Source organism: Grampus griseus, assembly GCF_964374135.1.
Source record: "Grampus griseus genome assembly, chromosome: 14".
Lineage (NCBI taxonomy): Eukaryota > Metazoa > Chordata > Mammalia > Artiodactyla > Delphinidae > Grampus > Grampus griseus.
In genome coordinates this window covers 52,498,775-52,513,204 of record NC_139008.1, presented here as the reverse complement: position 1 = coordinate 52,513,204, position 14,430 = coordinate 52,498,775, and the positions used below count along the sequence as shown (strand labels likewise).

Below are 14,430 nucleotides of genomic sequence, written 5' to 3'. Positions count from 1 at the left end.
GTGCCAGGAGTAATTGCAGTGTCAGGAAGTAACTAACTCTACAGTAGTGTGATCTGTCTTCCTCCAATATTCTGACTTTAAGGCAGGATCATCTTTCTTGAGAAATAAATGATTTAGCTTTTCTGAAAACTTTACATTCTCTACCAAACAAGAAATGACAAATGAATACAAGACTTTAGTAATGAAGTAAAGAATGAAACAATTTGTCAAAATGTGTTCTTATTTGTTAATTTTCCTAATCATCATTGGGTAACCCTAATAGAATTGATTTGTTCTAGAGATAGATAGATAGATATGGATATATAGATAGAAATGATATTTATCTTCATTTCTATTGATGTAATCATGATCAAAAATGAGGATATGTGGGCAGAAGACCTGAATAGACATTTCTCCAAAGAAGATATACAGATTGCCAACAAACACATGAAAGGATGCTCAACATCATTAATCATTAGAGAAATGCAAATCAAAACTACAATGTGATATCATCTCACACCAGTCAGAATGACCATCATCAAAAAATCTACAAACAATAAATGCTGGAGAGGGTGTGGAGAAAGGGAACCCTCTTGCACTGTTGGTGGGAATGTAAATTGATACAGCCACTATGGAGAACAGTATGGAGATTCCTTAAAAAACTACAAATAGAGCTACCATATGACCCAGCAATCCCACTACTGGGCATATACTCTGAGAAAACCATAATTCAGAAAGAGTCATGTACCACAATGCTCATTGCAGCTCTATTTACAATAGCCAGGACATGGAAGCAACCTAAATGTTCATCGACAGATGAATGGATAAAGAAGATGTGGCACATATATACAATGGAATATTACTCAGCAATAAAATGAAAGGAAATTGAGTTATTTGTATTGAGGGGGATGGACCTAGAGTCTGTTATACAGAGTGAAGTAAGTCAGAAAGAGAAAAACAAATACCGTATGCTAACACATATATATGGAATCTAAAAAAAAAGGTCGTGAAGAACCTAAGGGCAAGACGGGAATAAAGATGCAGACCTACTAGAGAATGGACTTGAGGACGTGGGGAGGGGGAAGGGTAAGCTGGGACAAAGTGAGAGAGTGGTAGTGTATGTATGGACATATATACACTACCAAATATAAAGTAGATAGCTAGTGGGAAGCAGTGGCATAGCACAGGGAGATCAGCTTGGTGCTTTGTGCCCAGCTAGAAGGGTGGGATAGGGAGGGTAGGAGGGAGGGAGACACAAGAGGGAAGAGATATGGGGATATATGTAGATGTATAACTGATTCATTTTGTTGTAAAGCAGAAACTAACACACCATTGTAAAGCAATTATACTCCAATAAAAATGTTTTAAAAAAAATGAGCATATGTCCATGTGTGTATTGCCCATTTCCATTCCTTTTTTCTACAAACTGTTCATATCCATTGCCTACTTTTCTGTTGGATTGTCTTGTTCTTTTGACCCACAGAGTTTATGCTATCTTTTAGTTTATTGTTTTTGGGAGGTTGGACAATTTAGAGAGCATAAAATATACTTATATAATTGTTTAAGTCAAAGTTATTGAAGGCCTCCTGTGGTCCTCATACTGGTGGGGGGATTCCTGTGGACCAAGCCTAAATGTTGTCTCTTCCCTCAAGGGCTTACCGTGGTTGAGAACACAGGTTGTAAAGTCAGATGGACCTAGTAATAGTATACCCATCTTTATCCATTAGCTTTGTTGCATAACAAACGCCTCAAAACTTATTGCCTTAAAATAACAACTATTTACTTAGCTCATGTTTCTATGTGTAGCAATATGAGCTTGACTCAACTGGATGTATCTTCTAGTCCTGGCTGGGCTCATTCATGTGTCTGTGGTTCAGTTGCCAGTTACTTAGAGGCTCTGCTCCTGAAGGTTGGCTGACTGTCAACTGGTCCAGGCAGATAACTGATACACATCTCTCATCATCCAGCAAGGCTAGCCTGGGCTTGTCCATGTGGAATTTGGAAAGGATTCCAAATGAGAGCAAGCAGAAGTAGGTAAAGTCTCAACAGATCTATCTCCAAGCAAGTCGTAAGACTTGCCTGGATACAAGGGATAGGGAAATAGACTATCTCTTGTTTAGAGGAACCACAAGTCACATTGCAAAGAGTGTGAATACAGGGAATGGTGGAGAATTAAGCCTTTTTTTTTTTTTTTTTTGCAAGAATCAAAACATAGCCCTCACAGTTTGGATGTGAGATTCAATAAAATAATCCATGGAAACTTAACACAGTGCCTAGAACATAGTCATCACTCTTTATCAAAGGACAATTTGTACAGGATTTAAAGTGAGGAGACATGACTTTCACTTTTAGTTATGTAACTTTAGCTAAATCATTTCACCTCTTTGAGTGTTTGTATCCTTGTTTCTAAATAAAAATTTGTGCAAGAGTGCTTGTAAAGTTTCCCTCTAACTATAATGCTAGTTTAACTTAGTTTGCAGAGAATGCAGAGATGATTCAACTCTCAGATCTATTAAAATAATAATTAAGGATTTCAGTTTAAAGCAATAAAAAAATCTTGTTTTTACTTTTGTGTGCACACAGTATGTCTTAGTATATTTTTTGTGTTAATTGGTAACTATTTAGATAAGATTGAGGGAAAAGAGTCAGTAAACAAAACCTATCCCCAAAGGCAAAGAAAATAATAGTTTTGACTTGCATCAACCTAAAGAAGCTTAAAGAACAGAAGAAATTCTGCTGAAAGGAAAATTCCAAAATAGAATTCACAAGTCTGACAATTTAGTTTGTGCCCTCTGGAATTACAAGACTCATTGCACTCCATCTGGTAAGTTTCAAGATGCTTGAAACGATAGATTTTGCATTAAGGAAAGAAGAAGCTGACATGCTATGCTACTCATCTTCATGGGCAGCTCTTCTGGTTCTAGCTTTCAAACAGACTATTGAATATTAAGCCCTTGATTTATTGCACTATTTCAGTTACAAACCACAGGACAAATCATGTCTCTTTTAGTCAGGTCTCCTTTCTTAATTATTTGAAAACCTCCAGTTTGAACAGTATAGTTATTTTCCCACATCTGAGTGATAAGCAATATTTGTTTCATCTATTCTAAATTAAATGGTCTTGATATCTTTCAGAATTATGAAGCCTGATCCTGAAATTTTGGTGGTTTGGATTTTTGTTTGCAGTTGGTTTAATCAGATATAATGATCTCAACTAACTTGATCCTATACAACCATTTTCTCATTTTCTTTTAACTTAATCAAAAATCCACAATTGTGTCATATGTGATACTACACCAACTTTTAAAAAAACTCTTACAAGTAACTTCATTAACCTTTTATAATTACAAAGGGGTAATTCTTTGCCTGTTATAAATTTGTACTTAAAACTATATATGAATCATTTTAAGTGAAACTTCTTTTATCATAAAAATGAATTCCAGTTATCACTAAAATAAATATTTCATGGCCATAAATATCTACTTTTTATGATTTTCAGGACATTTAAAAATCATCATTGAATTTTTAAACAATTTAAAAAATTTAAAAACACACATAATATAATTTTAAAATTTTGCTATATTTTACTGGTCAGGAAACAAGGCCCAAGAATTAAGATGGAAAAACCCAGGCATCATCTAGGATGATAAAACACATTTACTAGAGCTTCCTTTACCAAATTTCTTGATTGTTTTTTAAAGTTTGAAGATATTTCCAGTTGAGAGCCTTATAAAAGAATACCAGAAATATCATTCAAGGGCATATGCTACATTGACCCATTTATATTTCCCAGAAAGCTAAGAAGCTGACATTTACTTTGGCATATTTTAAAAGTGAAAAACAATTTTAAATGCTGTAGATTCATTGGGCCAACTTGTTGACATTGACTAGGAGTCGTGCTCAGATTTTCACGTTCATTTATTGCTTTGCCCAGCAAGTAAAAAGAAAATTTCAAGGATTCCTTAAACCTTTAGATTCAAATAAGCAACTATGAATTCTGTTTAGATATGGAAATTTTAAAAGAAATGAATTTCATAGGTATGAAAGACTATCTCAGAAAAGAATCAAGGTGGTTGGTCTTTTAATCCAAGACTTTCTGCTGCTTCTGAGAAAAGAAGTGAGCTGGTGGGGAACATGAGCTCCACCTGGACAGGACTTCGCTGCCAACTCTCAGTTGGACCATCAATACACAGTATACAGCACATCACAGGTGCTCAGTAAATATTGGTGGAATGAATGAATAAATATTTTTCAATTTGAATGGACAGGAAACACGCCAGTATAAAAATCCACCTAGTTTTTAAATTATCAGTAATGCGTTTAATCAGTAGATCATTTCTTAGTTTAGAAGCATCATAAATTAACACTTTGTAGAAGATAAACAAGCAATTTATGGTGAAAACTCAGAGTGGATGCTTTGACTAACAGAAAAGAAGGTGCTATCTTCTCCACTTATGAGTGAAGGGAGAAGGAAGATGAGTTTGCCTGAAGTATGTACACTCTACACTTGGCTCTTTGCACATTTTCCCAAATTGTCCTTCTTATAAGAGGCTCTAAACATGACAATTTCTGTCCACATATTTTTCTATCCCTTTTAAGTTAGAGTCAAGGAATTAGTCTCTTCCTTGGAAACCATTCCCTCACCCTCAAATGACTAAACCAAGTGAAATTCAGCATGGAGCTGAGAACAAGCATGAAATTATATTCCCCAGAGCTTTTCTTTTTCATCCATAAAAGGTTTGGAACATTTAACTAGGAGAGTTGTCATGAGTGGTAAACAAACAAGCAAAATAATTGAAATGTCTATTCCTTTGGGCCAGAAAAAGAAATCATATTAAAAGTTAAAATTAAATGTTGTTTACTGCATTTCAGTTTACCATGTACTCTCGACTTTTTTCCCCCTAGGAATTCTAAACTAATTTTTTGTTCTTTTCTATCTTCAGTGAGTCTTGTGGCTAATATATCATTGAACGGTTCTTTGAGTAGAGCCTGTCTGCTAATAAATACACCAAAGTGAGAGTACCCTTAGGTCAGTGAAAAGACACTTCAATTATTGTGTGAAAAATCCCTCTTCTGGGTCAGATTTTCACACTTCATGAAATAGAAACCCCGGACCCAATGCTCACAGGTTCTTTCATCTTATTTGGGGATTAAGGAGTAAAATTTTTTATTTTTGTTTTTTTGTTTGTTTGTCGGGATTCCCTTGGTTACAAGTGACAAAAACCTATACTGGACTAACATAGACAAGAATAGTATATACTAGAAAAGTACATAGGGGAAGGCCATGTAAGGAAGGGTTGACCATCCACACTGGAGAAGGGAAGGGATAAAGAGATGCCTACCAGAAACCACTCACAGCACTTCCTATGTTTGTCTGTCTCTGTCTCTCTCCCTTTCTCTCCTGATTTTCTCTGCATGTCTGTATTATTTTTGTCCAAAGCAGCACACAGGCTTCCCCTTGTCAGAAAATATAGGCATCAACCCCTTCCAAGTTATATTTCTTTCACTAATGACAGGTTGGAAAAATCTTGGGGCGAGCCTTTTTAGTGTGATATGATTGGCCAAGCTTGCAACCTTAGACCAATCACCTGTGGCTAGAGTCGGGGTATGACTGGTCCTACTTGGATCTATGCCTCCCCGGACCAGTTACCTTGGCCCAGGGATGGGCGTAAAGAACACAGCAGCTCCATGGAAATCACATTAGGCACAGAGCCAGTTCTCAGAAAGCAGAGGAAGTTCTTTCTGAAGTAGTATTGGGTAGAGAAAACTATAGTTGAGCCCCACACTCTCTCTTTCTAGGGTAAGAAAGAGATAAATTATTAACGCCTAGACGTAATCTCATTGCCAGTTTAATGCGAGTCTGACAATAGTGTCATATTATTAACAAAATCATAACATTAATCACTCTGCCTCCTGGACTTTAAGTAGAGGAAGTTTAAATGAAAACAGTAAATGCTGTAAGAGCAGAATTGTAGTAAGAGTGATCTTTTGAAAATAGTTGAAAAGGGCAGAATGTTACAGGGAGGGGTCTGTTGTATGAGAGAGTTGGGGAGACCAAGGGGAGCTGAGTAGAGTGGAAGAACATTTGTCATATTAAACACAGAGATATTGTCCTTTTTTAAACATATTCTTTGGGATTCTATGGAGACACTATTTTCATTAGTTTCATGCAAAAGCCACATTAAAAAAAAAACAAAACACATGCCTGGATTTCACAATAAGGCATTTGTTCTTAAAGGAACAAAACTTAGCTTGTTAAATATCAAAATTATGTAGTTTAAGAAGTATTTTCAATAAGACAGCCCATGGCTTGGACATGATGCACCATAGCCATAACCAAGGTCCGGGTCAACGTGGTTCTTAAACTTAACAGATTTTTTTTTTTTTTTTTTTTTTGGTGCGGTACGCGGGCCTCTCACTGTTGTGGCCCCTTCCGTTGCGGAGCACAGGCTCCGGACGCGCAGGCTCAGCGGTCATGGCTTGCGGGCCCAGCCACTCCGCGGCATGTGGGATCCTCCCGGACTGGGGCACGAACCCGCGTCCCCTGCATCGGCAGGCGGACCCTCAACCACTGCGCCACCAGGGAAGCCCCACAATAATTTTTGAGTGCCTATTTTATGTAGAGCCTGGTGTCCAAAAAACCACTGGCTGGTGCCTACTCCCTTATCAGGAGTTGAGCAGCACAGTCCAGTGGAATTTCTGCAACCATGGGAATGCCCTACATCTGTGCTGTCTCTCATTCAAATGGGAATATCATCCAGGTGGAAAAATAACATGAGAAAAAGTATAGAAGCAGGTATGTGCCCAGACAGTCTGAGAGTAAAATACAGCCTAGTTTATTGAGTGTGCTGAATGCTAATCAGGAAAGGAAATTTAGAGCTGGAGTGTAACGTATTTGAGGATACAGAGCCAGTTAAGGCTCGGGACATACAAAAAATACTATTTGTGATATGGAGCAGAAAGACTAAGGAGAGACTGAGGGCAGGGAGAGAATACTTGCCAAGTCCAGACAGGAGTTAATGAGGATCTACACCAGAGCGCTGTTAACACAAAGCCAAGAGATAACATGGTGACAGTTCTCCAGGACTCAACAGATGGGGAAAGCACCCAAGAGGGCAGTCAAATGTAATGCACACTTTTAACCTGAGTGATGATACTTAATGGGAAAATACGATGATTTGCCTTCTGTGAAAGATGTTGAGATGCTGGTGAGCCATCCTCAGCCAGAGACAGTCAAAGGCAGTTGATGCAGAAATGAATTGAAGCACTTAAAAGAATCAGAGAAGAGTGACTTTGGGAATTGCTGGAGATACTGTAAATGAAGGAAAGAGAGCTTCTTATGAGAGTGGTTGGCAGCTGGCATCCTATCAAAAGGATAAAGTCACGATTCCCAAACCATGTGCCACGTCACTCTGAAGCACCACGTTGAACTCACAGGGGTATTGTGGGATATTTTATGTTTTTGAAGGAAACAGAGCAACATCTGTTGGATTCTGTGCAAGGTACTACTATTATTTGGACCTAACCATTTGATAAATAAATGGAACTGTTCTTTTATTTCTTTTGGCCTCGGGGGTGCCATGAAAAAATTACTGAGATCCTAAGGATACAATGAGCTAAGAAAATTTATGAATCTCTAGAATAATGAAAGTTCATCCTGAGACATGGCCAATGAGTTTAGTAACAAAAAAGTTTTTGTAATCTTAAAGCAAAATCAGATAAATGCCAGTAGTTGGAATGGAAGAGATGGTGGGGTTGAAGACTGTGGCAGTGGGGCATTGCAGCTGTGGAAGCAGCCATTGGTCTTCCATTTTAGGGATGGAAAGGAAAGGAAGGTCAAAGGTAGAACAAAAGTTCAGGGTTCTGGGAGGATAAGAAAATAGAGATGTGTTTTTAGGCAAAGGGAATGAATGTATCCAGTGCAGAAGAAAGTTTGAGAGAAGAAAGTGAAATGGTGATCCTCCCACAGGGAGAAGAAGATGGGACAAAAAGCAAAGGAAAACCTTCCTCTGGGAAGGAAGGGTAAGGAAACCAAGCTAAGAACCTATGACCTGGTTTATTAGGAATCACACATGTGTCTTCTCTTCCAGCTTTCACAACCACCCCAGGAAGGAAACATTATCCCTGACTCAGAGGTGAGGAAGCTGAGTCTTGGGTAATGAAGACAACGCACATAAAGTTCTGCAGCTCTTTTGAGACAGAAAAGAGGGAGTTTGAGAGGGTGCCGTAGAGACTGGGTGGCTTAAACAATGAATATTTATTTCTGACAGTTCTGAAGGCTGAGAAGTCCAAAATTAAGGCACCAGTAGATTTGGTGTCTGGTGAGAGCCCACTTCCCAGTTTATAGAGAGCTTTCTTCTAACTGTGTCCTCACGTGGTGGAAGGGGTGAGAGAGCTCTTGTGGTTTCTTTTACAATTATGGGCACTTATCCCATTCATGAGGGCTCCACCCTCATGACCAAATCACCCAAAGGTCCCACCTCCTAATACCATTACACTGGGGGTCAGGATTTCAATATATTTATTTTGAGGGAACACAAACATTCAGTGCATAACAGAGGGCTTCTTCTAAACTGTCTCCATCTTCCCCAATAATGTGCACATGAATTTCCTGGGAATTTTGTTATAATGCAGATTTTTGTTTAGTCCATTTTGTTAGGGCCTGAGAATTTGCATTTCTGCTGTGTTCCCTGGTAATGCCAATGTTGCTGGCTCCTGGACTATATTTTTTTTTTTTTTTTTTTTTTTTTACGTTATGTGGGCCTCTCACTGTCGTGGCCTCTCTCGTTGCGGAGCACAGGCTCCGGACATGCTGGCTCAGCGGCCATGGCTTATGGGCCTAGCCGCTCTGCGGCATGTGGGATCTTCCTGGACCAGGGCACGAACCCGTGTCCCCTGCATCGGCAGGTGGATTCTCAACCACTGCGCCACCAGGGAAGCCCCCTGGACTATATTTTGAGTAGCAAGATCTAGAAAGCCAACTCATCAGCTCAGTGTTTCTAGAATAATGCCAGGTTTTTAGTAGGCATTTGATAAATATTTGTTGAATTGTGGCTAACTTGAATAGTTTAGATAAAGGTGTGTGTTCTGGGAGCAAAGGAGGTGGGAATTAGTTCTGAGAAGAATAAAAAACAAGTACAGATGGTGCAAGGGAGGGGCAAAAAGGAAGGCCAGGGGATGCAGCAGACAGGAAACTTTTGCAGAACCTTGAGGGAAGCTGGTGTTGGCAGTTGTGTGGGGGCTGAAAACAAATGGAAATAAAACTCAGAATCAAGTGGGTAGAGGGCTGGGAGATCTCAAGCTCAGTGGCTTCATTGCCTGGATGTTGATGTTGCTGAGGAAGAGGGCAGGAGTGGGGAGGAAAGCTGTAAATGTGAACAGGAGCTGCCATAATCAAGAAACGATTCTGGACTAGGGTGAATGATGGAGATGAGAACACGGAAACAGAAGCACGAATGTCACTGAATTCAGAAGTGTTGCTGGGAGACTTAGCAGTGGCTATAGAAGGAGGACGAGCTCACTGAGACTCCCTAAATCTGGCAAAGAATCCACATCATCTGAGGAGATTTTGAAAACACTGATTCCCAGGCCCTGCCCCTAGACATGTGGAGTCCATAGGCCTAGGAACAGGTCCTGGAATGCGTATTTTTAAGAAGTTGCTCACAAGGGATTCTGATGTTGCCACCAAGGTTGGGGCTCCCCTGATAACCCTCTAACTCCTTAGGCTGGACAGGGGAGGAGAAAGGTCCTCTGGGGAGTTGAAGGCCCTGTGTGTACCCCTCAGCTAGCAAAGAGGTGCTGCGGGAATCCTCAAGGAAATGGTCAGAGTCTTTGCACAGCAGGATTTTACATCTAGACGGTTTGATAAATGGCATTACTAAACTGCAGTATTTCATGATTTCTTTAATTGTGATAGTCATGATCAGGCAACCTCTTTTGAATGATTTTCAATGGTTTCAAATAGGCTTTCTGCTGGCCCAAGCTCCAGTTAATATTTGTTCAGATTTAATCCACTTCACAGATGAGTGCATCAAATTTCATGTTAATGTCAAGTTAATGTGGATTCTTTATGGTAATTCTGTGAGAGAATTTCTCCCTCGATTTCTTTTATTCTCTTAGATAAGAAGAGGTTTTTAAAACAATTTCTAAAATCACAACAAAAGGCAGCTTGGGAGAGTGGTGAAGGCCACAAGCTGCGGAGGCTGATTTATCTGGGTTTGTACCCAGCTCTGCCAAGTACCACCAAGTACAAGAGCCCAGAACTTGAGTCCCCTGCGTCAGTATCTTCATATGTAAAATGAGGACAGTAGCTCTTACCTCACAGGACAATTCTTAGGATTGAATAAGTTAATACATTTAAAACTCTTCAAACTATGCCTGGCATGTGTAAATTACCAATGAAAGTTTGCTGGTGTTATGATTATATTGCCTTGGTATTGTCATAGCTACTATATATATATATATATATATATATATATATATATATATATATATAAAACTGGTTAACTCAGTCTGCTATATGTGAGAATCTCCATCTCTGGGGAACAGAATGGACCTTTCGTAGGAAGCCCACACCATCTATTTGATGCTCCAGTAAGAAGGGTTGAGTCCAGTTGCTATTGCTGCCTGAGCAATGGCAGAAGGTTCCATAAGTTCTTCATGTAGAATAAAGAAAGAGAAGCGACTGGAAGTTACCCACACAGGACACAAACATCAGTTTCTAAGATGGGTAACTCATGTCATTCTTGAAGCAATTAAGCAAGGAATGAAAGCTGGAAACCAAGAATTATAATTTACAGTTGATTACATCTTACATTTGTATCACACTCAGTTTTATTTTAAGCTTCATAGTACCTCCAAGACATAAAGGCATTGATTATCTCATTTATAACCAAGAAAATGTAGGTTCAGAAAATATAGGCTCCATGACCAAAGTCATAGTTGTAGTGAGTCATAGAGTGGGGATTGGTACCTGGGTCCACACTGTTCGTTGTCTTTGCACTTGGCAAAGACAAGCTGCAGTTAACTAACCCAATAATTTAAGAAATCCTGTTTAATTAGAAACAGATAAGAAGAAGAATTTCATATTAAAACCTAGATAATGTAATGGTTGAAAATTTTGTCCTTATTGCCTATGTAAGATGTCTGATGATTTTAACGATTGTTTTTTGTTAAAATTAATTTATTTATTTTTGGCTCCATTGGGTCTTCATTGCTGCGTGCGGGCTTTCTCTAGTTACGGCTAGTGGGGGCTACTCTTCGTTGTGGTGTGTGGGCTTCTCATCGCGGTGGCTTCTCTTGTTGTGGAGCATGGAGTCTAGGCGTGCGGGCTTCAGTAGTTGTGGCTCATGGGCTCCAGAGTACAGGCTCAGTAGCTGTGGTGCATGGGCTTAGTTGCTCCGTGCATGTGGGATCTTCCTGGACTAGGGCTTGAACCCGTGTCCCCTGCACTGGCAGGTGGATTCCTAACTGCTGCGCCATGAGGGAAGTCCCTTAACTATTGTTAAACATCAGATTTTCTAACCTCAGATACTGTTGTTTGATGTGGAGGGGAGGAAGGGAAAAGGTGCTTTGTTTGTGATAATGTAAAATAGCCAACTTGCATTTTCTTTCCTCAGCTTATTCAAAAATTGACAGATGTTGCTGAAGAATGTCAGAATAATCAGTTAAAGAAGCTTAAAGAAATTTGTGAGAAGTAAGCCTTCATTCTCTTTACAATGGATTTGTGTATGTAAATGTATTAAACACCAATTGCTATTTGCTTGACCATTTTTCCCTTTTACTTCCATTTTGCCTTCAGAGAGAAGAAGGAATTAAAGAAGAAAATGGATAAAAAGAGGCAGGAGAAGATAACAGAAGCTAAATCCAAAGACAAAAGCCAGATGGAAGAGTAAGTAGAAAGAACCCCCTTTCTCCCACCTTTTACCTGGGAATTATTCTACAGCAGAATAACAGCTTCCAACCATACAAAGACCCATCTGTGAAATTTCTCCTCTAATTAACCTTTTTGAAGATCCCTTTTATAAGGTTTTTCATAGTGAACTCAAAGAGCAGTTCAATAAAGGATTGAGGTGCCCACAGAGCCTGTAGGTAAAGGCTGAGTAAAGACCCACCCTAAGGGAAAGGCTAAATCTTCACTTCTGATATTGTCAGACAACCCTCCTGGCATTTAGTGAAAACAGAGCTTGTGCCTTGGGTGGAACCTGACCTTTGTTCAGAGCTGGCAGATTGGTACCTTCCTTGCAGCAGTAAGAAGGATGTTGCGAGTTCTGTAAACTTTCATCTGGAAGCCTGAGGTTCCCATGTTTGTTGATGATGGATGAGTTCATATAATGATCTTTTTGTCATTTGCTTTCAGGGAAAAGACAGAGATGATCCGGTCATACATCCAGGAGGTGGTGCAGTACATCAAGAGGGTATGTCATGCCGATGAGTATCTTTCTCTTTTGCAAACCATGTATGAATGTTTGATAAATACCATGTGAGCCTATGGAGAGAAAAGCCATGCTTCGTTGTAACTCTTTATCACCAGCACCCAGCAGAGCTAGTTCCCAGAGCAGCCAGTCTGTAATCAGTGTTTCTGCAAGTTTAATTGCAAACCTCTATGTAGAAAGGTTCATCTGAAGATAGACATTAAGAATCATTTCTAGAGTCAGGAACCCAGAAACATGATGTCAAGGGGACCTTCCACAAAAGAACCTTTAGTTGTCACCAACAGTAGAGAGGTGGCAACCTCCAAAGGTTTTTCATTAATTTTTAAATTGGTATTATGGACATTTTCAAACATTAACAAAAATATGAGAATGGTATAATCCATCGATCACCTCACTCCCACCCTCTGTGTACCCATCACCCAGCTTTAATACTTGCAGTCTCCTACCCTTATAAGGTCAGTTCTTGACCAGGATATGAAATAAACATATGTCACAGATCTGAAAAGGTTTTAATTTTTTCTGAAAACATTCACTTGAATGTTTAGATGAAAATGACTTTATTTGTAACTTTCTTATAGTTAGAAGAGGCACAAAGTAAACGGCAAGAAAAACTCGTAGAGAAACACAAAGAGATACGTCAGCAGATCCTGGACGAAAAGCCCAAGGTAAACTGAACGGAATAATAATACACAGTGATTTCATTTTCTTTCCATTTAATTAGAATAAAACCTCCCTAGTTCAGGTATGTCTCACACAGTCTCAGACCAGTTCTTGCATGTGAAACTCATGTAACTTTCTCAATGATGGTAAAAATCTTGATAGCAATATTCAGTAAGCACTCATCACCGGTCATCTTTAAAAATTGCAAATGCATGAAACCCAGATCCTGAGATTTGGTTTCAGTTGGTCTGGGATGTAGCTCAGGCATAGATATTTTTAAAACATACCTCCCCACCACCACCACTACCACCTCCCCACCAGGAAAGAGAGAAATTAGACAAGTTTCTTCAGCTCTAAATAGATGATGTAATATTGTAATGGCAGACTCTGTCCAGCAGAGGATGTCTTGTACCAAAGTCACCCTGGTTTTTAATTTAACAAAATATTTTCATAAACCAGAAGAAAACAAATGTTTTTCCCCCATAATAATAGTTTATTGGGGCTCCACCTTAAAATTACCTTATGCTTATTTGGTCAAAATCAATCATTCCTTGAATATTAACTTTAAACCAACTGAATATCTGTAAATCAAATACTTTCAGGTTAGCATAATCTCAGTTTTAGATCATTCTATCCATTTTGATTCATCATTGAATATTTTTCTGTTGTGAAAAACGTGCTTTTCTGTTTACCTGTTCTTCCATCTGCAGTTTAAAATATCTACTCTAAAAGGCACGGCTATTACATTTCTGCAAAGATCAAATGTTAGTTTTGTTTCATTGTATAGTCTGTTCAATATACTTCTTATAGATTGCTTGTGGCTAATTTAAAATATATTTTTGTGGTTGTTTCTGCTATTATTTATTGGGCAGAACGTTTATTTAATATTTTTTACACGAAGTTTTTAGGCTTGGGAATACAGATTCTCAAACAGTAGTGAAAATCTAAGAATTAATCATTATTGAGCTATGCTGCTCATTTTTATGTTTTTTATATAAATAAATTATGTTTTTAATTTTTATATAAAAATACATTTTTAAATTTTTTTTATAAATACAATTTAAATATTCTTAACCACCCTCTCAAGTTGATTATGCATTAGGAAGGTAGAATACATTTTAACATAATTTTAGACTTTGCAGTATTTTCCATTTAGGATTGATTTTTTTTTAAATGCTCAAAGGTTTGGAGCCAAAGATCCAGGTTTGACTGAAATTTCAGAAACACCTTAAGAATAATGAGTGATATATTCAAATACATACATTTTCAATCCATGTTGTCTGAATTTCAATTTGTCATTACTTTGTACACTGGTATGGTATATTTAGCTTATGGTTGATATTTCATTAGCCAGTTT

The 14,430-nt window shown here is 38.5% G+C and overlaps 1 protein-coding gene across 2 annotated transcripts in view; it reads left to right on the top strand.

Annotated features, from left to right (window-relative positions):
- Positions 1-14,430, top strand: part of PLCB1 (phospholipase C beta 1) — a 682,255-nt gene that overhangs the window by 596,272 nt on the left and 71,553 nt on the right. For both annotated transcript variants that reach the window (XM_082670207.1, XM_082670208.1), the window contains exons 28-31: positions 11,598-11,674; positions 11,780-11,869; positions 12,338-12,395; positions 12,992-13,078. In XM_082670207.1, the coding sequence (XP_082526333.1) occupies positions 11,598-11,674; positions 11,780-11,869; positions 12,338-12,395; positions 12,992-13,078 (312 nt within the window). The remainder of the gene's footprint in view (positions 1-11,597; positions 11,675-11,779; positions 11,870-12,337; positions 12,396-12,991; positions 13,079-14,430) is intronic.